The sequence below is a fragment of the Simochromis diagramma genome, unplaced genomic scaffold (genome assembly GCF_900408965.1).
Source record: "Simochromis diagramma unplaced genomic scaffold, fSimDia1.1 OVJJ01000321.1, whole genome shotgun sequence".
Taxonomy (NCBI): domain Eukaryota; kingdom Metazoa; phylum Chordata; class Actinopteri; order Cichliformes; family Cichlidae; genus Simochromis; species Simochromis diagramma.
In genome coordinates this window covers 13476080-13503503 of record NW_024386772.1, presented here as the reverse complement: position 1 = coordinate 13503503, position 27424 = coordinate 13476080, and the positions used below count along the sequence as shown (strand labels likewise).

General features: G+C 40.0%; 2 protein-coding genes across 6 annotated transcripts in view; one reads left to right on the top strand and one right to left on the bottom strand.

The window, feature by feature from the left end:
• Positions 1–5529: 5529 nt before the first annotated feature.
• LOC120745519 (nuclear GTPase SLIP-GC-like) lies at positions 5530–19239 on the bottom strand. The gene is made up of 13 exons (XM_040050470.1): positions 19116–19239; positions 18848–19023; positions 10501–10594; positions 10331–10418; positions 10093–10214; positions 9712–9888; positions 9463–9611; positions 9256–9373; positions 9038–9146; positions 8820–8950; positions 8449–8536; positions 8313–8357; positions 5530–7465 (listed from the first exon to the last, which is right to left on the bottom strand). Exons 1-13 carry the CDS (start codon positions 19125–19127, stop codon positions 7434–7436), a joined length of 1341 nt encoding a protein of 446 aa, XP_039906404.1. The 5' UTR covers positions 19128–19239; the 3' UTR covers positions 5530–7433.
• Positions 19240–20232: 993 nt separating this feature from the next.
• LOC120745321 (nuclear GTPase SLIP-GC-like) overlaps positions 20233–27424 on the top strand; it is a 37132-nt gene continuing 29940 nt past the window's right edge. Inside the window, exons 1-7 of one of the 5 annotated variants that reach the window (XM_040050114.1) lie at positions 20236–20701; positions 21120–21144; positions 21304–21390; positions 21694–21781; positions 25364–25580; positions 25701–25916; positions 27324–27384. In XM_040050114.1, coding sequence (XP_039906048.1) covers positions 20591–20701; positions 21120–21144; positions 21304–21390; positions 21694–21781; positions 25364–25580; positions 25701–25916; positions 27324–27384 — 805 coding nt within the window. In that variant the 5' untranslated portion in view covers positions 20236–20590. Of the gene's footprint in view, positions 20702–21119; positions 21145–21303; positions 21391–21693; positions 21782–25363; positions 25581–25700; positions 25917–27323; positions 27422–27424 lie in introns of all 5 variants that reach the window. The other 4 variants (XM_040050105.1, XM_040050123.1, XM_040050131.1 and 1 more) reach the window with 4 other exon arrangements.

Genomic DNA, 27424 nt, shown 5'->3' with positions numbered 1-27424 from the left:
ATATTTGTGCCACAAAACCAGCCAATCACAGACTTGGATGCAAAAAAATCTGATTGGCTGTTCTGGTCTCCAATCAGCTCGAAATGATGAAATGCAATATCCCAGAATCCATTTCGTCCAAAACTCAAACGAGGCAGTGGCGGAGGAACACAGAGTGGTGTAGTTTGAAATATTACTCTTTCTGGGTCACAAAATAAACTTTTAAGATATTTTCATGTGAGAATGGTGCTGTATAAACTTCAAATATCTGCTCGATTCATCAAGACATCACATATTTGCATAAGTGCTCTAACGTTTTCTCTCTCTACCGTTCCATGCTCCTCCTGGGTGAAAAATAATAGAGGCAACTGTCTGGACACTTTATAATGGCGGGCATATACACTGAACTTGTAACTCTAGAAAACTGACGTGGAGTCTCACACAACAATCCCACGTCGAGGAGCGCTCAGCCACACTGTTAAGTAGCTGCTCAACGAGCCTTGATCAGCTCCAGGTGTGTGTGATGATCTTCAGGTGTGCTCAGCAACCTGGCAGGGCCACACCCACCAAGCCTGAAGGTGCCTGTCACAACTGCACCAACACACGCGCGCACAGACATACCTCCATATACACAAGCATGAACACGGGAAAGGCAGCACAGTGCAGAAAAATATATAAAATGGACCCCAACTGCTCATGGACCCTGGGTCGCTCAGACAATGTTATATTACAGTTTTTTTCTGAATGCTTAAACCCTAACTGTGGTTGTTATAGCACAATTTCTAAAACTATTAATACTTATAGCAAAACCACTCACTGAGTTTGCAAAACTAAAAGCACAAACACTGCACAGCACTCTTTTTGCAGAACTGTTAAAGCAACTTACTGCTTTACGCTCAATTTCCAAATGATCAACACACTCCTAGCAAAACTATACACATTTACGGCTATTATTTACACTACTTTGCCAACTGTCTGGCACACTGTCATGTGTGAAAACTGTTTTAGATAATTAGTTCACTTTGCAATCAGCCTAAGCACTATAAATAAGGTACAGGTAAGCTGTGGAGTACAATGGAGGGAGCAGGAAGAGTGAGAATTAGAGGAGGCCAAGGAAGAGGACGTGGAGATGAAGAAGTAGGACAAAGACAAGGACAAGGAGGAGCAAGCGGAGGGGGAAGAGGAGGACGAGGAAGGGGGAGGGGGAAGAGTAAGAAGAGTAAGAAATAGAATTGCTGATGCCATCAGAGCCACAATAGTGGACCGTGTAATCAACCATGGAATGACCCTGAGGGAAGCTGGCTAACGGGTTCAGCCTAACTTGAGCTGCTACACTGTAGCAAGCATCATAAGGACATTTTGAAATGAGAATCGATTAGTACAGTCACTTTGCACTAAGATTTGTAGCACTGCCATATGCTAATGAGGAACACAACAATACCATAGATGTAAAATTCCAGAAGATATTTTCCCCGGTGCTTTGGACTAGAGGACATTGCATGTGATGTAGACGAAATTCTGTGGCCGGACCCAGAGAGACGACACGATGTAGACTGATTTCTTTTTTTTCCTCAGTGAAATTACTATTTTGTTTTGACTTGGAAATAAACACTTGTTTTTGTTTTGATGTGTGTGAATAAACACCAGGGCCCTATTTCAGGAAGCCGGTTTAGTGCAAACTCTGAGTAAGTATACCCTGAGTTAACGAAAACTCTGGGTTTTCGGTTTCACAAAGCGAGTTCAGATGAAGCCTCAGTGAGTCACTATGACGACACACTCCGTGAAGCTAACCTGCCCCCTAGCAGGTTTACTACAACTAACCCTGACTGTCTCCGCCTCTTTGTCGGAAACCTGACAGTAGGAAGTGTTGGACATGGTGTGCCCCTACCTCGAAGAGCCAGTAGATCTTGAAGCCCAAATTCTCCGCAGAGCTCTCCGCCGGGAGAGAGTGATTAGAGCGCGTTTGGACATTTTATCATTTCCTGATGATTTTCTGTGCGAACGTTACCGTTTCTCAGCACAATCTATAATTTATTTGAATAACATCCTCAGGCCATATATTGCGCATGTGACACATCGCGGACATGCTCTCAGTCCATTACATATTCTTTGTACTGCACTCCGTTTTTTTGCAAACGGGAGCTTTCTGTACAATATTGGTGACGCTGAGCACGTTTCCAAGGCTACCGTCTGTCGGGCAGTCAGGAATGTTACAGTTGCACTGAAACGTCTCCTGCACTCGTTTGTGGTGTTCCCCGGTCACAGACCCACAAGATTCATCAAAGAGGGATTCCACAAAATTGCAGGTATCAGGATGAACAAAACTCAATGCATGATGTGGTGATACGTGAACTACTACTTAAATGGTACATTAATTTCCAGGGTTCCCAGGCATGATTGGCTGTATAGATGGCACCCACATTCCAATCATTGCACCCTCAGTAAATGAAGGAGACTATGTGAACAGGAAGTCTTTCCACAGCATCAATGTACAGGTACATAGTTCCCTGTAGCATTTCACACTAACAAGTGATGGCATCATAGTAATGGATGCTAATTTGTGTTCTCTGCACTGTGTAGATCATATGTGATGCTGCCAACATCATCACAAATGTGGAAGCCAAGTGGCCAGGCTCTGTACATGACTCACGAATCTTCCGGGAATGTACACTGAGCACCAAATTTGGACATGGTGGGTCGAAGTTACTGTGAAATATACAGAGACCAATTGCCACAGGGACGTTTGCACTGACATGTATTCTTCTGTCCTAGGAGAGTTCACTGGCCACTTGCTTGGTGATAGGGGGTACCCATGTTTACCCTATTTGCTCACCCCTTACCCTGACCCTGAACCGGGCCCACAGCAGCGTTATAATCTGGCCCATTGCAGGACACGGGCCAGAGTTGAAATGACCATCGGAATGCTCAAGGCCCGGTTCCAGTGCCTGCAAAGACTCAGGGTCGCCCCAGAAAGGGCATGTGACATTATTGTGGCATGCGTGATTCTTCACAACATTGCCACGATTAGAGGTGAACACTGTCCAGCTGAACCAGACATCAGCAGTGATCCACACGATGAACATCCTGACCCACCCACGAACGTACAGGATGGAAGAGCAGTCAGAGACACCATATGCCACAACCATTTCCTGTGACCCGTCACCTCAACATGTTACAAGACAAATACACAGATTCTGTGGTCAACTGGCTTTATTGGTCACCCTGTATGTCCTGTACACAAAGTATAAATGCGTATATTAGTATGTTGTACAAACACTGACATGATTCGTCCATCTCTGATCACTCCACCCACCCTTAACTGTTGTTCCAGCAGTACAATCTCCAACTTGGACTTTTGGATCTGCAGCTTGAGGTGTACCATTTCCATGTCGCACTTCTGTATTTTCCTGACCAGATATGTCTTGTACAGCTGCTTTACAGGGAGCTATTGCAACACAGGACATAGCATTGGCATCCATAGTACATGCCTACTTAGGTTGGTTGTAAATCAGTGCTGAACATCCTACTGTGGAAAGGTTTGTTGTAGGAGTGGCTGGACCCTCTTCCTCTTCATTTCCAGCATCACTCTGCCAGGGACATAGTAAGTCCATGGTGTTATCATAGTACCACATTGTAGTCAGTTGTTATATTTTCCACTGTACGCTGTAAACCTCATGGTGTGGCTCTGTTGCGTCCTCCTCTGTAACAGCTGTCACTGTTTCGTCATCATATGCCTGTGGTGGAGACATTTAACAACATTGCTGTTCTACTGTTGACACATGTAGTCTGTGGAGTATTACGAGTACTCACAACTGCATGTTGGTCTGGCTCAACAGGGGGCTGCACCAGATGCAGTACACCATCACCATCAACTGGAAGAATATGGGGTTCATACAGGTCACTCATGACTTATGTGGGCGCAACTGGCAATTACCAGACATACCAATCACCATACACCTCATTGTCAGTATGCTCTCAGAGACAACCGACACTGAGGGAAGGCAAAATCAGTAGGTGTTAAGGTGGAAACGCTTTTATGAGTTTTATGTTGCATTAGAGTATATGTTCATATGTTACTCTTAATAGGAAAAGAACAAAATGTACTACTCGCTCTGTCTCTAGAAACAGGAAGCTCACCCTGTGAGAGATTAACACACACGTATGCAAAATTAAAGGACACTGCTATGCTATAAATGAAGACGAACTACTGCAGCTCGGTGTGAGTGAGTCTCTCCCTGAGCCCTCACCCGTGCAGCACGTTAACAGTCTCCAAGTGTCTCAGTGTTGTTTATTCACCTAACTGTTTGATAACTGTAAATCTCTGACAGTAGGACAATAACTTCACTACGACATAGTTCATTTTGGTCAAGGTGACTGTGAAGAATGGATGTATGCACATCATGTATTGTTTTGGATTTACCTCTTATGTAGGCACTTGTGCCCTGTGGGGTTATTGCCACAGAGGATGTCCCCGCAGAGATGCCTTCAGCCACAGGGCGCCCACTGTTTTGGCTGAGGGCCAACTGCTCAGCCTCTGTGAGTGGTGGTGGTGGAGGACCCCCACCTGTTTTTCGGGCCTCCGCTTTTTTTCTGTTGGCTGTGACGGCACACATTTGAGCATACAGAGTAGGCAAATGTGTACTTGTAATGTGCTCAGATAATTTCAATAAGTGCTTACAGAAAGAAAATTAATGTAGCCTCTAACTGCAATTGATTTACATGGGACAAACAGACCAAACACTATGGCTCATAATACAATTACACCTTACCTGTTTGGACTATGTTTTTATATTTCATTTTTACTTGCTGCCAGGAACGTTTGGGGCCTGTTGGGTTGCACCTGCGCTCACATCACATCACAAAATAAAATGTATGACATAAAAAATGAAATAACATATACTAAGATAACATGTTAAATGGGTGGAGATCCCTAGATCAATGTTTAAATTAACACTCATGCATTGACTCTGTCGGCTATGTTTTGCCATGCATGCTCCCTTTCTTTTGCAGCTGCGGCTGTGTTACTTTTTTTCTGCAAGATGTGCATGCTGTCGGCATATGCTGCCATCAGGGTTTCGGCCTCAAGCGCTGTGAAATACGTCGACCGCACCTTCTTTCCCTCCGTCTCCATGGTGACTCGCGTAATCTGTGCTCCACTGATCAGGGCTTTATGTATCCTCGTGCGCGCGCTTAACTTGGGGTTAATGCAACTCTGCATTGATTGAACTAATTGTTATCAGCCTTTCTGAAACCGAATATTCCAAGTTGGACAGTTCGGGGTTACTCAACCTTGAGTATCGTTTTTCACTCTGAGTTTTCTAAACCGGCTTCCTGAAATAGGGCCCAGTACTTGAAGTTCGGATCCCACTATGTTTACGGACCTATGACAAAAGTATGACCACAAACTGACATAGCCTACCTTGTGCACAGAGAAAGCAAAAGTCAGATTTTTTTTATTCATACCATCAGTGTGTAGTTGGTGCATTGTGTGCTTATTAATGTGATGGCTTGTGTTAACTGTTTGATACAAAAATACCATTTTTACAAAGGTTTGCAGAGTTAAGCAAGGTTTATTAGCTTTTACAAGTAAACTACAATGTTTTGCTGATTTGGTGAAGGGTTTTCTTATTTGCATGTAGAGTTTAGCAAAAATAGCCAATAGTTTAAAAAAAAAGAGCTTAAGTCATCAGAAAAAACTGTAATATCACACAAAAGGTTATAAAAGGTTACTTTGCCTATAAAAGTTAACAGACCCTTGGGCCCTATTTTCCAGACCACTAAACTTTAACCCAGTTAGTTACCAGGTACACAGATTATAGAAGAGAGCTGCTGATAAGACATGTGACTGGAGGATTGTAGATGACCTGTAAGGCCACCCAGACAAGAACACCTTCAGAGGAAGCAGTATCCACAATCATTTGACTTAATGGCTTGTGGTTCAGTCTTCAAATATAATTTTGTTGTATGTTACAAACTACTGTGGTGCTGCAAAATACTTTTTGGCAGGTAGCTTATTTTTAGGCAAAAATAAGATCAGGATTTGAAAAATCATGTTTACATCTTACAGCTATGGAATCAATACAGAATAGAAACAACAGAAAACAATATGATATAATAGCTAAAGCAGAAGCAGAGACTTATTTTTTTGCTGCTGCTTTATTACTCATGTGACAACCAAAGAAACCATTGTATTACAGTAAATTCATATTTATGTTAGAAATATAAGTAAAGTGGTATACATAAGTCATGTTCTATAGAAGTTTAAGAATAAAACTGACAAATACATCAAGAAAATAAATCTTTAAATTTACTTAAATTGAATCCTTAAAACTGGAAAGAGTCTGAATATCACAGTATTCCTGTAAAGCACTAAAATTAAAATCTGTAACATTGTAGTTCTACCGCTGTATAATTTTCTGTATAACTAACTAGGGTCTACAAATAATGACCAAATACAACAAAATGGAGAAAATAGACATCAAAACATTTTTGGACAGAGTGCTGCCCTTTTGGTTTAGACCCTCACAACTAAAATCTTAAAAACTTTAATACCCCTGAGAGGAATTCATGCTTAAAAATTTTCATCCTTTTGCTTATCCAATTCGGGGTTGCTGGAACTCTTTCCCAGTTGTCATGCAAAAGGCAGAGTACACCCTGAAGAGCTTGCTAAGGTTATTCCACTCAAATAAAACTAAAGTAAAAACTAAGACTAGATATGAATATTTTAGTTAAACAAAATAAAAACAATAATCAACAGAAATGATTAAATGACATCATTTGAAATACAAATCAGTTTATAGAGGAAATAGCCTTAGTTTCAGTGTTTGTTAGTTTGGTAAAAATGTTATTACAATGTGCCTGACATGGTATTGATGGACGTGTTTGAGACACTGGACATGTACAAGACAAGTGGGTCAACTGTTTTCAAAAAGTGAAGCATTCCTATTGTTTCTACTGGTTTTCGTAATTTTGCCTCTGACAAAACTGAACTAAAACTAAACATTTTCAAACAATAATAAATTGAAAATAAGAACAGTCTTGAAACTTACTAAAACATGAAATAAAAACAAAAAGTCAAAATGAAATAAAATAAAAATTAATGACAAAATACAAAACTATAATAACTGTGTCACACAGCTAACTATCATTCTTGCTCACATGCACATCTATATCCAAGATCACCAATTAACCTAACCCCCACGCATGTTTTAGCCTGTGTGAAGAAGTTAGAGTACACAGAGAGCACCCACACAGACACAGGAAGAACATGCAAAGTCCACACAGAGAGGCCTCAAACTGGATTCAAACCCAGGACCTTCTTGCAGTGAGGACTGAAAAATCTAATTTCATCAAATTCATTAAAAGTCAAACACAACATTACAGAAATATCTGTGGCAATATCCAGAGACCTCATGCTTTTGGTCAGTGTTCCCTCAGAGATGTTGAGTGTGTTATCAGGTTTCTGCTGTTACTGTGTGGAGCAAATCTGAAACGTCCAGTAATAATAAGCACAAAGATTTTTAACACTCAGTTGCTCAGGCAAACAGAACAAGTGTAAGTACTTAAGATGTGCTTTAAGATGTCTTGAAAGCTCCTCAGCCTAGAATAGAAAATCTTAATATCTGTTGTTTCTGTTACTGTTTGTGTAGAAAATCATTTTTGGAAACACTTTATTTGAACATGTTTGAGGTGACTCGGATACAAAAAGGGTAAAATAACACAAATTATAAGTGGTGATATTATTCAAATACTTCATCTGTGCAAAGCAATAACAAATTCAGCATGTTTACCTCAGCTGTCAGTCCGATAGGAGTCAATAAGTTACTTCTGTCCAAAGACTGTGGACAATATTCAGGGAAGTTTTTGAGCAAAACCTGAACTTTTATGTTGATAGTGCTTCTGGTGTCACCACTGTTAGCAGTTGTTTAGCAGCTGCTTCTAAACTTTTTTTGAAGAAGATGTAACGTTGTGGTGTCATACTTTAACACTGCATAACATTACCGGGCACAATGAACCAGTTGGATTTTTTAGCTGAGATGATGAAAATACAAAAGGACAGCTTAAATGGCCATATGTAATTTAAAATGGCTACTTCTGATCTTTAATTTATGAAAAACTTATAATTGACACTAAACACAATTAAACATATTTTATATATTATATTTTATATATTAAACAATTAAAAGTTACTGTATATCTAGGTGCTTAGGATTGTCATCAAATTTCACCCTCTTTCTTTGAGAATTCACAGGAACTGTTAAAGTAACATGAAATAACCTTTATATATTTACCTGGTTACTATGATGTTATGTCTCCCTCTTGACTACACTTACCTTCATTGTAATGTTGCTGCACAGTTTCAAGATGCTCTGAAACATCTGAAAAGCAAAACAAATATATAAAAACATGGGCCTAGCATTGTTGAACATTTTACTAACGATTTACTTTCATAGCCTATATTTTCTTTACCCGGGAGACTCTCACTCAAAGCTGATGCCTTGAGTGAGAGTTTAATGGAGTGGTCCATGGTTTCCTTTAGTTCCTTACAGATGATCATCTAATTAAACATCAGAGCTTTTATTACTTTTCACAGAGTCAAATATTGATGTTTAAAACAACTGAAACATCTGAATTAATGGGTAGATGTTTGTTCTTGTGGCCAGTTCATATTTTAAGCTCTTCAGTTCAACTCATCATTGCAGACTAAATCTTTGTAATGCTGAAAAATACAAATATTAACAGCCATTCGCTAATCTTTAGAGAATGTTCAGACTGAGCAAAAGCACTCAAATATAGAAAAAACACAACATGGTCTCAAATTAATTTGTAATGTGACAAACCATCAGTTCATTCATCTTCTCCAACATGGTCTTTTTTGCGTCCTCATACATGTTCCTATTTAAGGATACATGTGTCTCAATAGTCTTCCTCATTTTTTTCAGTGCATCATTCCCTGAAATTTTTCGTGCATCTACAAGAAAAGAATAAACTTTGTTAAAACATTTTTTTTTATGTACAATTGTGATTTATTACAGTGACAAGCTGACAATCTTCTTACCTTCATAGCACTTTTTCATGTTTTTCTCAATTGTCTCTGTTAGACTGTTGTAGATGATTTTCTTCCCCTTTATGATTATTTTGTTGAGTTTTGCCTTAATTTTATCCTCCTTAAAAACATGAAATATGGATCAGTTAATAAACAGAATTAGTATTTGTAGAGGGAATAGGTCAATTCTGCTATAATGGACTGACAAACTGGATTGTTTCATGTCGTACCTCTGTCTGGAGAAATATCAGCTGCAGTTTGACATCTTGGTATTTTTGAATCAGCGAATTTGTGTCAAGTGAAAATCTACTGATGACTCCATTGAAAGATCCGCCTTTAACATCATTTCTGAAAAAATGTTTCATGATGGCAGTATTGACAAGTTTGTTTTAATCATTTTAAGTATAGTGTACAGTTTAAAATTTGTTTATTCTCACGGGAAGGTCTTTCTGAATTTTTCATCAATGCTGTCAGTCAAGCATGAAGCTAACATTGTGTTGAGATTTATGTGTTCCCCTTTTTTTGTTTTGTGGATGCCGTCTTTTCTAACCACAGCCTGTAGTGTCTTGACAAAACCAGGCTGTTTCTGTAACAGATCAGGAAAACAATTCTAAACACATGCTCATATAAAGTGCAAAATCTGTTGCTTTGATGTGAATTATGATAATTATGATTCAGATACATACATCACGGTCCAAAAAGGATTTCAGTTTTTCTTCAGAGGTTTTGGAATTTTTAACCCCTTCTGTAAGACATTGTTCAAAATCCTTGATCGCTTCATCAACTGCTTTTTTCACTTGATCAAGTTGTTCTGTCATGTTTTTCTCAAGGACTTTACATACATCATCTGCTTTTCCAACACCCTGAAATGAAAACAGTATATTTATTTTTTATTAAAGGAATAATAACATAAATACAACTCTTTTTTTATTCATCATTTTTGAAATGTTGTCAATCAGTGCCTGTCAAGAAATTTTGATAACTAAAATTTTGTTAGGTGTCAGAGTAAACATTTGAAGTTTTAAATTTCAGTAAAATATTGTTCCACATAGATAACTTGACCTCACCTCTTTTCTGCACCTGGCACCTTCAATCAAAGACAGAATCCCATAAGCTCCACTCACGTAGTTTACTGTCTCTGAGTGACAGTCATTGAGTTCTTGCAAAAATCCTTTAAGTTTGGTTATTTCTGTTGAGAAAAAGTTTCAGTGCCACAGTTTAACATTACACACTTTAATTCAAATTAAATAATTCTCTTTCAGTCAGAGCAAACTAAAACAACATGTGCATCAAGACTTCACCTACCAGTCTCTTCTGGACTTAGATGCTTCCCTTTTAGGAACTCTTTGGAGCTCACTGTGAACACTTTGAAACTGTCATCAGTGAAGTGTGTCTGAGGAAAAATTATTTAATTTTAAAGCATCTTTACAACTGTGGAGAGTCTGTGTTATTTTCTGTCAGCCTATAAAACTCACCTTAATCTTGCTTCTCTTGTTGAATTCTTTTCTTACTCCATCCTTGGCTTGAATGTTTCTTTTAACTATTTGATCATGGATATCAGCTGATGAACTACAACAAATGTGCATATATGTACTGTTACCATCATCACTATTATCATCACCATCATTAATCCGGGGCAGGCTGGGTGATTTTTTATTCTTGGACTTTTTGGTGAAATGTATAAAATCTCCCTTTCTTACCAAGCTGAGCTTTCCCTGACTGCTGCACACTCATTGTTAACATGTAGATTGTATTTAAAGACTGGCTGTGGCAATGTTTTTCTGCCTGATGGTGGTTGTCCTCCAATTTGTTGAATTCTAGTTTTAAACGTCTTGTCTGGTTAATATCCTCTCACACTCCTACTTGCTAACCTAGGTTGTCAGAGCCTCACACCAAAATACTTACCTGATCACTACAGACTCCCAATTTCTCCCTGACAGTCATTGAGCACTCTCTCCCAGACCATCACCTTAGGGTGGTGCTCTCCACTAATTCACCAGTTCATTTTATATATTTGTTTCATTATAAATAAACCTTCAGTTGTTTGCCTTGCAGCTCCAGTCATTTATGATGATATGGCTTTATTTGTTCAATGTATTTATTTTGACTGTTTAAAAAACAAACTCGCAAATATTGAAGGCTGGTACCATTTATACTTAAAGCACTCGTAGAAAGGCCAACATCTTTTATTTGGATCGTGACATCACCACACGCTGACATGCTTACACACAAGTTTTTTTTTGTCACAGCAACTACTTTAACTTTGTTGCGGAAGGACAGTGTAATGGTACTTTTGCTTTAAAATGTAAAATTGTTGAATTACTTGACTGTAATGGCCAGGATATGCATGATTTCCTATAATCTCATAGATTATGTGCACCATACATAAAAGCTGCCATAATGTCATTTGCATCTCTTTCTCCTCCTGCTCTCCTGTTATTGCTCGCCCTCTTCTCTCTTGCTGTCCCTGTAAAAAAGGGTTAGGTTTGTGTATGGGATTTCCCATACCCCCTGAATGCACCATAGGCGTATTTCCGCAGCTTCAGTTCAGAGTAGTGATGTGCCATACCACTGATTTCCTTTCCGATCCAATACCAAGTAAAAGTGTTGTTGGTTCTGTGCTCTGTGTACCAGATGATAAACAGTGTAAAGTTGCCTTCATTGCATAGTTGTATGTGGTGTCTTAATGCATAATGTCTGACTAAGTTTATGTAACCAGTCTGAAGAAATATGTCAGCTTATTTACTTGTATACTGCATTTGAGTACACCTCAGTTGTATCTTTATGTTTAATGTGCAATTTGAGTTAGAATTGGTTTGTATCATTATGTTTTGTCTACAGAAACCACACACACACACACACACACACACACACACAAACAAACACACACACACTCTCGCCCACGTCTCCGAAAACGTCGTCACACTTTTGCAAATATGCGATGTCTTGATAAACCAAGCAGATATTTGTAATTTACACAGCTACTTTCTCGCCTTAAAATATGTTAAAAGTTTATTTTGTGACCCAGAAAGATTAATAAGAGTAATTTTAAAACTTAGTAGCGGCCGCCATTGTTGGCAGCTGAAATTTGGCTGGGCCGCGCTATGAATTCTGGGATATGGTGGGCCATGAAGGACACACCCGACCCATCCTTTAAATTTGGGGAAATGAAGGATGCATTTGTCGGCCGCATTTGAAGGAGTCAACGAATTGGGACAGCCTTCGTCACCTGGCTGTGACGTAATCGGCCTTCAAATGCAGCCTCCGGAGGAAGCAGCTGACGTTTTGGGACAGTGCTGAAATGTTTGTAAAGAGAGGATTCGCTAACGCTTTTGGCTAAACAAGTCATTTGTACTGTTATTGTGTATTTGTCCTTGTCTTTGATTTCTAAGAGCATTTCATGTTATTTTCTCGGTTTTACCCTACTTCAACTGGCCTAAGTAAAGGGAGTGAAGTCAAACCCTCTTGTCTGCGTGGTCATTTTGAAGAGGAGTTTAGTCTGAATGTCGACTAGCAATGCGTTAGAGGCAGAGGACATTACAGTAAAACGACAGCCTCTCAAAGACCAGTCTCGTGAGGAACTGCACGGCATATAGAGCTATCCTCCAGAAACAGCTCAGCTCTAAGATTCAGCTGCAGATGTTGGCAAAATCCACTCGACAGCAACATGTCACAGAGAACCAGTACATTCATGAAAACCAGATCTAATATATCTGGCTCCTCCAGGCATTCTAGGAGTTCAGCTGCAAGTAAGGCAGGTGCCACACAAGCACGTGCAGAAGCTGAGGCAGCTAAGGCTGAAGCAGCATTCATGGATAAAGAGAATGATCTGAAGTTGCAGCAAGCAGAACTAGAAGCCTCTATGCAGCTTCGAAAAATGCGTCTTGAAGCGTCGTTGGATAAAGTACGCATGGAAAAAAGGGCTGCAGCTGCAGAAGCAAAGGCAGAAGTTTTGGAGGCTGCAGTGATTCAAGATAATAACGAGACTCTTAGTGAAATAGATGTTCCTGCTGATGACCCAGTAACACGCACAAGGGAATATGTGAAGGGTGCCACACATGGCAGCCAAACCATGCCCATTCTAGAAACCTCCAATGGTAACACAGAGATGAAGCTCCCTCAGCATTCGCTGATCATAGACTCTTATGCCAGGATCTGATGTACATACTCGAGCAAGCCCCAAGCCATTTGCAGTACCACACATCCAAGCACGAACCACACCCATAGTAGCAATTCTAAAGGAACATTTCCCAGGCAAAGCAGAGCAAAGTGACACTTACACCCCTAAACAAGAACCAACGGTCAGTTATGCTCAACAGCCTCTAGACAGTGGCTACACCGGCACCGCCTATATTACAACCCCAGACAACTTCAGTCACCCACATGAGACCACATGCCAGGAAAGGGGTCCACTGTACACTCCGCTAGAAATGGAGCAGAACATGTCAGACCTTGTTAGATTTATGGCTCGACGCAAACTGGTGTCTACAGGGCTCCTTCACTTCAACAACCGTCCCGAATGCTACAGAGCCTGGAAAGCATCATTTATAAATACCATCAGAGGCCTCAACCTCTTACCAAGCGAACAGCTTAACCTTCTTGTGAAATGGCTAGGTAAGGACTCAGCTGAACATGCCAGACGAATACGATCCGTGTATGCGAACCAACCAGCAAACAGACTCAGAGCTATGTGGGATAGGCTTAATGAATGCTATGGTGCACCAGAGGTCATCAAGGGTGCCTTTTTGAAAAGATTAGACAACTTTCCCAAGATTCCAAACAGAGACGGTCGTAAGCTAAGAGAGCTAGGAGACTTGCTGTCGGAAATACAGGCTGCCAAAGAAGATGGTGACCTGCTTGGGCTTAGTTATCTGGATACTCCTCATGGTGTTACCCCTGTGGTGCAGAAGCTGCCATTTTATCTCCAGGAAAAATGGCTTTCTCTAGGCTTTAAGTACAAAGAAGATCGCAGGGCTCCCTATCCTCCAATCGGCTTCTTTGTGGACTTTGTGTGTCAGGAAGCACGGATGCGCAACGACCCTGGCCTTACACAGACAGCATTCAGCAGTGAGTTATCAGGCGCTAAGCAATCGTCTAAAGCCGAAGGTCACAAAGCTGTGGCAGTTTTTAAAACGAGGGTCTCTCCAGATCCTCTACCTCCTTCCAACGGTACAAGGACTGCATCGTTTGGCACCCAATGTGGAAGCAAGTCATCCACTAGAAATGATCCAGCAGAGCGCTGCCCGCTACACAATAAACCCCACCCCTTACCCAGGTGTTGTGGGTTTCGAGAGAAGCCAATCCGGTCGTTAAGCGATGACGTGACGAATCCTACTTCCGGGCCTAAAGTAGTCTGGGTTTAATATGGCTTTTGTGTTGTTAACATGTTTAATGTTATGTATTTTCTTCTATTTAATCTCAAAAAGCTCATAAAATAGTCAGTGATCACTGTTGACCTCCCTCAGCTTTTATTACCGCTAATCATTTATTTAAGCTCAGTTTTTTAAAACCTTAGGATGTAACTACAGCCCAGCCCATGCAGCAGTATATGAATGACTAACCTCGTATTGTGGATGGATTATCTCAGTTGTTCTCCTGGCTGAAGTTTGGTCCTTTTACAGCATCCTGCCATGCGATTACATTTGTTCCTGACCACCGATAACACTCACGTTAACTTTTATCGAGTGGAAAAAAAGTTAGCTTGTTTATATTATGCTAACATAGCTGTGTCGCTAGCGGTCACGTAGCACATACCAGCTATATACCAGCTAGCCAAACTTCAGTAACCATACAGGGAGTGCAGAATTATTAGGCAAATGAGTATTTTGTCCACATCATCCTCTTCATGCATGTTGTCCTACTCCAAGCTGTATAGGCTCGAAAGCCTACTACCAATTAAGCATATTAGGTGATGTGCATCTCTGTAATGAGAAGGGGTGTGGTCTAATGACATCAACACCCTATATCAGTAGTGTATAATTATTAGGCAACGTCCTTTCCTTTGGCAAAATGGGTCAAAAGAAGGACTTGACAGGCTCAGAAAAGTCAAAAATAGTGAGATATCTTGCAGAGGGATGCAGCAGTCTCAAAATTGCAAAGCTTCTGAAGCGTGATCATCGAACAATCAAGCGTTTCATTCAAAATAGTCAACAGGGTCGCAAGAAGCGTGTGGAAAAACCAAGGCGCAAAATAACTGCCCATGAACTGAGAAAAGTCAAGTGTGCAGCTGCCAAGATGCCACTTGCCACCAGTTTGGCCATATTTCAGAGCTGCAACATCACTGGAGTGCCCAAAAGCACAAGGTGTGCAATACTCAGAGACATGGCCAAGGTAAGAAAGGCTGAAAGACGACCACCACTGAACAAGACACACAAGCTGAAACGTCAAGACTGGGCCAAGAAATATCTCAAGACTGGTTTTTCTAAGGTTTTATGGACTGATGAAATGCGAGTGAGTCTTGATGGGCCAGATGGATGGGCCCGTGGCTGGATTGGTAAAGGGCAGAGAGCTCCAGTCCGACTCAGACGCCAGCAAGGTGGAGGTGGAGTACCGGTTTGGGCTGGTATCATCAAAGATGAGCTTGTGGGGCCTTTTCGGGTTGAGGATGGAGTCAAGCTCAACTCCCAGTCCTACTGTCAGTTTCTGGAAGACACCTTCTTCAAGCAGTGGTACAGGAAGAAGTCTGCATCCTTCAAGAAAAACACGATTTTCATGCAGGACAATGCTCCATCACATGCGTTCAAGTACTCCACAGCGTGGCTGGCAAGAAAGGGTATAAAAGAAGAAAAACTAATGACATGGCCACCTTGTTCACCTGATCTGAACCCCATTGAGAACCTGTGGTCCATCATCAAATGTGAGATTTACAAGGAGGGAAAACAGTACACCTCTCTGAACAGTGTCTGGGAGGCTGTGGTTGCTGCTGCACGCAATGTTGATGGTGAACAGATCAAAACACTGACAGAATCCATGGATGGCAGGCTTTTGAGTGTCCTTGCAAAGAAAGGTGGCTATATTGGTCGCTGATTTGTTTTTGTTTCTGAATGTCAAAAATGTATATTTGTGAATGTGGAGATGTTATATTGGTTTCACTGGTAAAAATAAATAATTGAAATGGGTATATATTTGTTTTTTGTTAAGTTGCCTAATAATTATGCACAGTAATAGTCACCTGCACACACAGATATCCCCCTAAAATAGCTAAAACTAAAAACAAACTAAAAACTACTTCCAAAAACATTCAGCTTTGATATTAATGAGTTTTTTGGGTTCATTGAGAACATGGTTGTTGTTCAATAATAAAATTATTCCTCAAAAATACAACTTGCCTAATAATTCTGCACTCCCTGTACAAATGTCACTGCTGTTTAGTTTTCTGTCTTCATTTATGCTGGAAGTGATAACAGAGCTGTATGTTTTAATTTGTTTCCAAAACCCGCAGTCAGGACATGCTATATTGTATTTAGATAGAAGCTAGCGAGCTAACTTCCTGCTAACTTCTAACTCTGTTAAATGTCATAAATTCCGTTTTCACGGATGCCTGGATGTTAAACTCAATTGTTACACCTGGTAGAGCAGAACACTGATCATTTTATTAAAGATGAAAGACTTTAGACAGTTTTTCAACTCTCAGTAATGCCATAGTGATTGTTTGATATATGGACCTGCAGCGGAGTTTAGGCCCAGACACGGCTAGTGACGTCAGACTTAACGACCGGATAGAAGAAAGGAAAGCGCTCTTAACCCTTTAAGACCTACCATAGAACCAAGTCCGCCAGAGCTTACTTTATATTTTTACATGCTGTAGTGCCATTTTTGGGAACATTTCAAGTTGCTATACATCAATACAACTGTTATAGCCCATATTTTAATAATATGTATGCATTAAGTCCATAGTAACTACATTAATTGCAAAAAAGTGATTTAAAAAATGAAAAAAGTGCAATAAAGTACAAACAAATTGAAAATAATTTTTGTTTTTTTTTACATAAATTTCTACTTGGAGAAATTTAAGAGGTTTATCCCTCAAAACTTTAAATACAAAAAATTTGCAAAAAATAGTTTACAACAACAGGAAATTTATTTTGAGTGTCTTCATAGATTTATTTTTGAGATACACCAATTTTTATATACTGCAAGAAAAACGAAAAACAATCCTATGATGCAAATTTGCAAAGAAAACAGAATGTGCATCAAAATAAACTATTTCCAGCAGTGCAATTCGAGTTCTAAGCATCCCAGCAACTATTCAGAAAAATATAAAGTCAAGCATGACTTATAAAAACACCAGTATAGGCTTTTAAGGCCTACAAGTAAAAAACTACATTTTCCGCGAAAATGACGTCACTTCCGGTTTCAGGCAGGAAATGCGGACATGCGATCGTTCGCGCTGACGTCTGTTTCAATGTGGGAAGTGTAACAAACAGCTGATCGGATCGGCAAAGCATGTTTCGGGAATATTATGTTTTTGTTCCTGTTTTTGTTCCAGACAGGCTCAGCATGGAACCACCTTTTAGCAATGTCGGCATTGACGTGTTTGGGCCCTTGTCTGTATCAGCCCGTCGCACGAGAGGAGGCCACGCTGATAGTAAGAGGTGGGCTGTCCTCTTCACCTGTCTGTGTGTCAGAGCTATACACATTGAGGTAATTGAGTCATTGGATTCCTCCAGTTTCATAAACACATTCAGAAGGTTTATGGCGATTCGAGGGCCTTTGAAAAACATACGCTCTGACCGGGGCACTAATTTCACCAGAGCTTGCAAAGATATGGGGATTCCCTCAAATCTTGATGGGAAAGCCATGGAGAGGTTTCTGTCAGAACACGGATGTACGTGGACCTTCAACACACAACATTCCTCTCATATGGGAGGAGCATGGAAAAGGATGATCGGCATCACACGTCGTATCCTGGACTCGATGCTTCTTCAAATGAGCTCCTCCAAACTCACACATGACGTACTCACAACATTCATGGCTGAGGTTTCAGCCATAGTGAACAGTCGACCACTTGTGCCTGTGTCAAACGATCCTACAGATCCTTTCATTCTTACACCGGCTTCATTGCTTACTCAGAAAGTAGGTCCATGCCCAGTACCAGAAGGAGATTTTGGACAGAAGAACCTATTGAAGCAACAGTGGTGCAGGGTCCAAAGCTTGTCTAACACATTTTGGGACAGGTGGCGGAAACAGTATCTGTCAACGCTACAGTGTCGAACAAAGTGGACATCTGACCGGCCAAACCTTAAGAAAGGAAGCGTGATGCTTCTTAAGGACAGTCAGTGCAGTAGGAACAAATGGCCCTTAGGAATTATCATTGATGTGTATCCTAGTAAAGATGGAAGGGTGCGCAAAGTGCAAGTAAAGGTCATCAAGAAAGAGGAACCAAAGCTTTACGTCCGACCTGTGAATGAGATGATCTTGCTCATTCCTCCGGATGACTGAAATGTGTTTGACCTTGTCATATTAGTAGGTGAAACCCGCTGGGTTTCAGACGGGGAGTGTTCTGTCACCATGTAACTGTTTAGGCTGAATGTCGACTCTAGCAAGGCGTTAGAGGCAGAGGACATTACAAGTCCCTCCAGAACAAAGAAATTCAACTGCCTGTCCCACTCTCCGCTATTCCCCTCCCTCTCTGTTTATTACTAAGTCCGCCATCTTCAGTAAACTTCATAAAATTGTATCTGCATCTGAGACTGCTTTTGACCCAAATGTTCTGTATTAATTTTTTAAAAAGGCTCAACCCAGTGCTCCGCTTTTTGTCTAGCCTGGGTTGATCTTATATGGAAACACCCTGTAGTTGATCAGCATGCAAAATGTACTTACAGATCATCTGAATCATCAACAAGATCAGACTTGGTGCAGATAAAATGAATTTGCTGACATTCGCCACCATTTCCAATCAGACTACTGACACTGTCCAGGATCCCCCAGGCTGCTTTCTCTGATGCTGCTCGATTAATTTCAGTCACAATCCACACAGTAGAACAATCTCCAACTATCTGAAAGGAGAATAACATGTCTCAGTGCTTAATAGAAAGATGACTGTTTACAGACAACACAGTATAAGCAAAGAGCAGTAAATGTGAATTACCCCTTTCCACATCTGATCTCTGCTCTTGTTACAGTCACCATTTCCAGGGAGGTCCACAAGTGTCACATGCTGGAGAAGAGGCCTGTTTGGCACCCTGACAGTCACACACTTCACTAGTATCCAACTTCCTTATACAGAATAAATCTCAATTCTTTTTCTATACTCGATCTCGTATTCATTTAGTGATCTCCCATTAGGTAACCAGGTGTCAGTAACTGCCGACATACAATTAGAATTTTATTCAATTTATGTTTACACTTAGCCAGCAGTTTTAAATTTCCCTCAGTGTCGACTGTTCTGGTTGTCTTTGCTGGTGTCTCTAGCTTCACATGTGTTAGAACAGAATCACCAATTACCAGAGTATGAGCCCCTGCGGGTGTGTCTGCAAATGGGGGAAAACACTTAGACACATGAATGGGTTGGTGGTTTGCCACGGGGCTTCTATTTAATACTGTGCTTTCTCCTCATCGTCACCCTGTCATCTTGTTTCCCCAACTGCTCGGGACAATATGCCAGAGGGAGCTACACTGGCTAAAGGAGCCCGGCTAGTTATGGGATTTTTAAGGGTGCGAAGCAAAGTCTACAATTATGTGATCCTGGCCTCCAGAGTTGTAAATAGGGTACATTTAATGCAAGTCTCATTATTGCTAAAGGAGACTGAGGAGTAGGGATGGGTATCATTTAGGTTTTATCCGATACCGGTGCCAAACCAGTACTTTTGAAACGGTGCCGGTGCTTAAACGGTGCTCAAACCGGTGCTTAAAGAATGGAGAACATAAACTTTGCCCAAAAACCTCTTATGTTTTTATTTTTAGCAGTCTCTTTTTTTCTGCAAAATGATAACCAAGTTAGCCTTTTCTGTTGATACAAGATACATCCTTTGGTTGGAACCAGTGCTTAAACAATGGAAAACACAAACTTTGTCATAAAACCTCTCATGTTTAGCTGTTTTTTTTTCTTTTGTAAAAAGATAACAATGTTAGCCTTTTCTGCAGCTATAGGGCATATATGGTATCACTCTATCAAACAAGAAGACAGCTGTATGACAGCTCAAGAAAAAAAAGTACTGAAATAAAGCACCGAAATGTGTGCTGCTTTTCTGGTTACTACCGTTTATGTCAGAACCAGTACCCATCCCTGCCGAGGAGTAACTAAACATCTGATACAATGAGCAGGGAAGTGCAGGAGGGACAGGTAATTAGTGAGTAAATACACAGAGAGTGTATGAAGATTACACCTTGAAGTAAGTTATACGTTTTTAATTAAATTGGCTACGCAGATAAGCTACACAAACACCACTGGGTGTTCAACAGTGTCTCACTGGCAGTAATTATTTGTAGAGTCATTTTATTGATTCTTAACTAATATAGATTTGAATCGTTTTGATTGTGGTAAGAACAAAATTCAAATCAGGAAACAGTCATGTCTTTTGAAGTCAGTTTAAAACTGTTTTTTTCTTCAGATTTAATGTCCATATGACAAATACAATTTTTAATGCATGTTTAAGAGCTCAATACTCTATGCGGCTTTGCACTTTTTATCTGCAGTGTGAACAGGAGCATGAAGAAGCAGCTGATGTGGTTCAGGTAAGGACTACACTGAATTTCAGACATATGAGCCAACTGCCTGAGACAAAGTAAAGCTCCATTCTCTGGTCTACAGAGACTGACAACTCTCTACAGAAACCAATAAATGACTAATCTAAAGACATAATTCAAAGGGGGGTGGGAAAATACATTTTGCCCTAGCTAGAGGGTTTGCCAACTGTCTCTGTACGTCTTTGAGACTGGGACCTAATTATGTAAAAGAATTGTCTAGTAGGATTACAGATATTTAGTAAGAAGAAGATTATTGTAATTTAATTTTCATCAGTCTGCTGGTTAATAAAACATAACTGTATTTAAGTTTGTTGATTGTAAAACTTGTATGTTAGTGTCCTTTTGTTAAAGAACAATGCCAGTGCAAATAGTGATAATTTCCTGTATAACTGATATTCATCCTCAGGTCTTTCCAGCCACAAGTGATACAGGTGAGACACATGCATCATATTTATTGCATCTCATATTATTCTGTGTTTGAAAGGCACCAATATTTTTTGCAATCTACATAACTTTACTAAGAACAACTTTCAATGCTGAGAGAAACACATTTTTTTTCTTATTTTTTGTTGTTGTTTTTATCCAATCAGGAAAAAGAAAATCAGACCTTGAAAGTGATGCCAGCAGGTTGCAGTCACCAGCTAAGCGACAGCGTCAGTCTATGCCAGGATTTGAAGGTATTTACGTTTCTTACTAAACAATGTCACAGTTTAAGCCACTATGGGGTTAAATTTCTGTTCAGCACAATTTGTCCAACATGCCAGTTTCATCTCTGATGCTAGAAATTACTTTTTCTTTGGGCTGTTGTCAAAATTTAACAGTCAGCATGGTATAATAAGTTTGATTGGTTAGTGGTCACATTATGGTCCTGATATACTCTAATTCACACAGGTTTGCTTTTTTTAACATCAAATTTTACATTTTTTGGTTATTCTAGTCTATAATTCCTTCTAAATAGTTCTTGACTTTTTTGTTCACAGAACCAACCATACTATCTAATGTGAAAAACATCATGGCATTTGTACATTCCAGACTAAATGAGCAAGACAAACTCAGTGCTTTCTTAAAGTGAGTATTATGTTTTTTCATATTTTGCTAACATACAACAGTACAATTATAGATGCTGAAATAATACAGTAGTAAAATTTATTGGAAAGTTTTGGTGACTGAGCTACATTTTTTTCCTGTTCCTGGTATCTACCAATTCTTGGAGGAAATATTTTCGCTTTAACTGACACAAAAAGGAAGGTGTGGATCAAAACAACATACAGTAAACAATTAGTGAAACCAGTGTATAGAACTGAAATATGTAGTAATAATTCATTGAACAATCACTACCATGATTATAACTCTTGTTTAAACTCTCTTATTTAAAGCTTGCCTAAAAAAAAAAAATTCATGACTGAATCAGTTAACCTATATTTAAAATCTTGTTCAACAGGAAATTGTGCTGCCTGTTCATGAACCCTTTTGGTTCAATATTCCCCAATTTGTTTCTTGTGTCAGTCTTTTTGGTGTGTTGGTTCACTGTCTAGTTATTTTTAAGGTATACTTATCTTCCCTGCTTAGCTTCTATGTCCTTGTCTAGTGTCATCTGACTCTAACCCTGAGATAGCCTCTCGTTCTTGTTCTCTAAAACCTAAAGAAGAACTCGTCCCTAAATTCTGGTCCCTAAATGCAATTGACACTCTATTCTCGATGAGAGGCCAGGGTTCGGGAGAGCCCGAGTGTCCTGTAGGGACGTTTCCTGCTGGATACACCATGGACGGGAGGCAGAAGTGGTGCATCATGTGCCTAGCGGGACTGTCTATTGAGGACATTGAAGACATCTACCTATTTGGAACCATGATAACGGGGCTCTTGCTGATCGGAACTGGCTTGGCCCTGGCTTATCGAAAATTGAAGAAAGCGGTGAATGCTGTTCAAAACCCCACAAGGCTAGCTGCTATGATCGAAGGTCTGGGAAGAGCTGTAAGTCCCCAAACTCTTCTGATTGAACATAACATGGGAAAGATCTTGGAGAAGCTCCCGGCTCTTCAACGGGAGACTGATACACCTGGTTACCAGTGATGGACATTAAGAACAACTGTAAAAGTCAAATGCAGTCTGTTTGTCCTAAAACAACACAACCAACATCTTTCATGCGGCTACACCCCCTACATGACAGCGCCAGCTGGACACTTAAAGGTCAATGCCGACAAGAACAAAACAGTTCTTCCCTGAGAAACGATAATTCACCGACTCTCTTGCCTGATCCCGCAAAGCCACCTACGTAGGCTGCGGACTGTTGATTTTCGCCTAATTGGGCGAAAGGACACTTTCTCAGGCTGAACACAGGACACACATTCTCCCACGCACACACACACGTACATTGCCACTGATACGAACTCACCCCCCCTCTCCACCCTTCCCTGAATCCAATGCCTCCCATCCGATGTGGACAGCGGCTCACCTTCGGGTGCACGATCGTGGCGTCCCAGATGCAACTGTGCACATTGGCCTATTCCCCCCTGTTGCTTGTCTTGTGTTTCATGGTGTTAAGGTGGGAAGACATCTCTGCTTCTTGTGTGCTCTGAAGTTTTTGTTTTCTTCTCATACTGATTCCCTTTTGGGGACTAGTATGAGCAGTTTTTTTCTCCTCGATTGCCTTTTTGTGTTATACATTTCACTTTATGCCACCTAGTCTGACCTGTCTCCCCAATGTGATGTTTGTGTATTGTATGTACGTTCAGCAAGTTCCAATTTTCAATGCAGGCAACTGCAAGCGACAAATACAAGCATACATTGATTTATGATTCAATAGTAGACTATAACTATCCAATTTAGACCAACAAAGACTGATATTTTTAGGAAGTTTTGGTGACTTATCAATACAGGGAATGCAGAATTATTAGGCAAGTTGTATTTTTGAGGAATAATTTTATTATTGAACAACAACCATGTTCTCAATGAACCCAAAAAACTCATTAATATCAAAGCTGAATGTTTTTGGAAGTAGTTTTTAGTTTGTTTTTAGTTTTTGCTATTTTAGGGGGATATCTGTGTGTGCAGGTGACTATTACTGTGCATAATTATTAGGCAACTTAACAAAAAACAAATATATACCCATTTCAATTATTTATTTTTACCAGTGAAACCAATATAACATCTCCACATTCACAAATATACATTTCTGACATTCAAGAACAAAACAAAAACAAATCAGTGACCAATATAGCCACCTTTCTTTGCAAGGACACTCAAAAGCCTGCCATCCATGGATTCTGTCAGTGTTTTGATCTGTTCACCATCAACATTGCGTGCAGCAGCAACCACAGCCTCCCAGACACTGTTCAGAGAGGTGTACTGTTTTCCCTCCTTGTAAATCTCACATTTGATGATGGACCACAGGTTTTTCTTCTTTTATACCCTTTCTTGCCAGCCACACTGTGGAGTACTTGGACGCATGTGATGGAGCATTGTCCTGCATGAAAATCATGTTTTTCTTGAAGGATGCAGACTTCTTCCTGTACCACTGCTTGAAGAAGGTGTCTTCCAGAAACTGGCAGTAGGACTGGGAGTTGAGCTTGACTCCATCCTCAACCCGAAAAGGCCCCACAAGCTCATCTTTGATGATACCAGCCCAAACCAGTACTCCACCTCCACCTTGCTGGCGTCTGAGTTGGACTGGAGCTCTCTGCCCTTTACCAATCCAGCCACGGGCCCATCCATCTGGCCCATCAAGACTCACTCTCATTTCATCAGTCCATAAAACCTTAGAAAAACCAGTCTTGAGATATTTCTTGGCCCAGTCTTGACGTTTCAGCTTGTGTGTCTTGTTCAGTGGTGGTCGTCTTTCAGCCTTTCTTACCTTGGCCATGTCTCTGAGTATTGCACACCTTGTGCTTTTGGGCACTCCAGTGATGTTGCAGCTCTGAAATATGGCCAAACTGGTGGCAAGTGGCATCTTGGCAGCTGCACGCTTGACTTTTCTCAGTTCATGGGCAGTTATTTTGCGCCTTGGTTTTTCCACACGCTTCTTGCGACCCTGTTGACTATTTTGAATGAAACGCTTGATTGTTCGATGATCACGCTTCAGAAGCTTTGCAATTTTGAGACTGCTGCATCCCTCTGCAAGATATCTCACTATTTTTGACTTTTCTGAGCCTGTCAAGTCCTTCTTTTGACCCATTTTGCCAAAGGAAAGGACGTTGCCTAATAATTATACACTACTGATATAGGGTGTTGATGTCATTAGACCACACCCCTTCTCATTACAGAGATGCACATCACCTAATATGCTTAATTGGTAGTAGGTTTTCGAGCCTATACAGCTTGGAGTAAGACAACATGCATGAAGAGGATGATGTGGACAAAATACTCATTTGCCTAATAATTCTGCACTCCCTGTATTTTTTTTTCCTGTACCTGGTATTTACCAATTCTTGGGGGAAACTTTCACTTTAACTGACACAAAAAGAAGGTGTGGATCAAAACAACATACAGTAAACAGTTAGTGGAACAAGTGTATAGAACTGAAATATATAGTGATAATTGATTGGTTAATCACTACCATGATTATAACTCTCTTTTAAACTCTCTTATTTAAAGCATACCTAAAAAAATTTCATGACTGAATGATTTAACTATATTTAAAATCTTTTTCAACAGGAAAAAGATCAGTGATTTGGAGACAGACCAGAGGGAGCTGGTTGGTGTCTTTGGTAAAACTGGGGCTGGAAAGAGCTCTTTGATAAATGCCATCATCAAAGAGAAGAATCTTTTACCCTCAGGAAGCATCAATGCCTGCACCTCAGTCATGATCAAAGTGGAAGCTAACAAACACAGCTCAAACTATGAGGCAGAAATTGAGTTCATCACAAAGGAGGTAAAATGAGCTATGAAAGTTAGATTTTTACTTAAAACTATTATAGGTGTTACACTTCAGTTATTGGGGTTAACGGTTGGGTACATACCTCAATAAATGGCTTGTCGTCTAATTTTGTAGGAGTGGAACGAAGAGTTGTGGTCATTTCGTCAGTTTCTTGACAATAATAAAAATCAGAAAAAGGAAGATGATGATTATCATGATGCTGTTGAAAAGCTGTCAGCACTGTATGGAGAAGACTGGAAGAAGTCCTTTGAAAACCTCATGGATCGCAAATATTTCAAAGAAATTCCAGAATTTCTCCAATCCAGGCGGAAGATGTTGACATGTGAATCAGTAAGACAAAAACTCTCATATTACTACTATAACAGACAGCCATAAGAGACTACACACTGGGGATGCTGGGAAATGCACACAGGTGAAACTAGGACAACCTGGACAAAAAAGATAACTGACCAAATTAACAAAAGACTAAGATCTAGAAACATAACTCACTTCAGAAAACAGAATGCAGCATAAATTCAAAAGTCTAAAAAACACAAAACACTGAAATGCAGTGATCGCAACGAAATAGTTCTTACTGAGATCCCATAATCACATTTAGATGATCACATATCCAGAAAAAAAATCTGTTCTTGTAACAACTGTGGTTAACAGATCCCAAGACTGGTCCAGGTCCATTATGTAGAGCAGTGTTTCCCAACCACTCTGAGAAATGATCAGGTGTGCCCTGGAACTACCTGCTCTAATTAAATGGGTTACCAACTGCTAGTAAAACAGAAGAAGAAGAAGAAGAAATTATACAATAGTCATGCTGTGAGTGAGACAACGCAGCACATGATAACAATAGATAAATATTTGAAAAGAAAAAGTAGTCAAACTGACCTGGGTCCTGGAGAAAATTCCAACCCAGATGAAGGCCTTAGCAAGACTAAGGCCTTCAGAAGAAAGCTAAAAAGGTATATTGGAGACAAACCGAACCAATTCCGCTATACCAGGTGAGCGGGAAAATTATCAATATGCTTTTTTGACATTTTTCTTTGGTGGTGTGCCGTGTGATTTATCTGATGTGAAATATGTGCCGTGGCTCCAAAAGGTTGGGAAACACTGATGTAGAGCATGATTTTTTTTTTTTTTTTTTTTTTTACATCGCAGTAGGAACCTTTACCTCTTCACACAACAGTGATCAGTTCCTTGTTTTAACCTACTCTTACCCTTTTTAAATCTCTCTGTAGAAATTCACTGCTGAGCAAAGTCAACAAAGATTGAATCAAAATGACGACAAACAATCAAAAGTAAATCGGTGTCTGACAGTCAGTTGTGTCAGGAATGGCAAAAAGTGGTGTAAAACCCTGACAGTCAAAACATGGCACGTTATCCGCTATAGTGAATAAGGGAGCGGTCTAAAGTGGCTTATTAATATCTCAAAGTGGTGGACAACTGTACAAAATAACTGAGATGAGGTAGTTTCTGCTAATAGTAATAATAACTGTTGAGACCAAGAGTGTACTTAGTGTGATTTTAAATAGAAAATAAAAACTTTTAAATAAATCATAAAAGTGTATTTTAATTTTGGTTTTGAATAATAATTAGGCACTTTATTGAAACTATCAAATGATTGATTGTTCTAAAAAGGATTTCACATGACCTGATTTTTTTGTGTCACTGACTTTTAATAGATTTTGTAAAGCACTTGCATTGCGGACTGAAATTAAACTGCACTGCTTTTATTATTTATTGCAGGCTAATGAACTCTCTGCAAAATTTGTCAAGTACACAAGAAGTGATTCAAAACAAGGAGAAGGTGATGAAGGAAAAAAGTGTTTTTGGCCACTAGTGAAGTG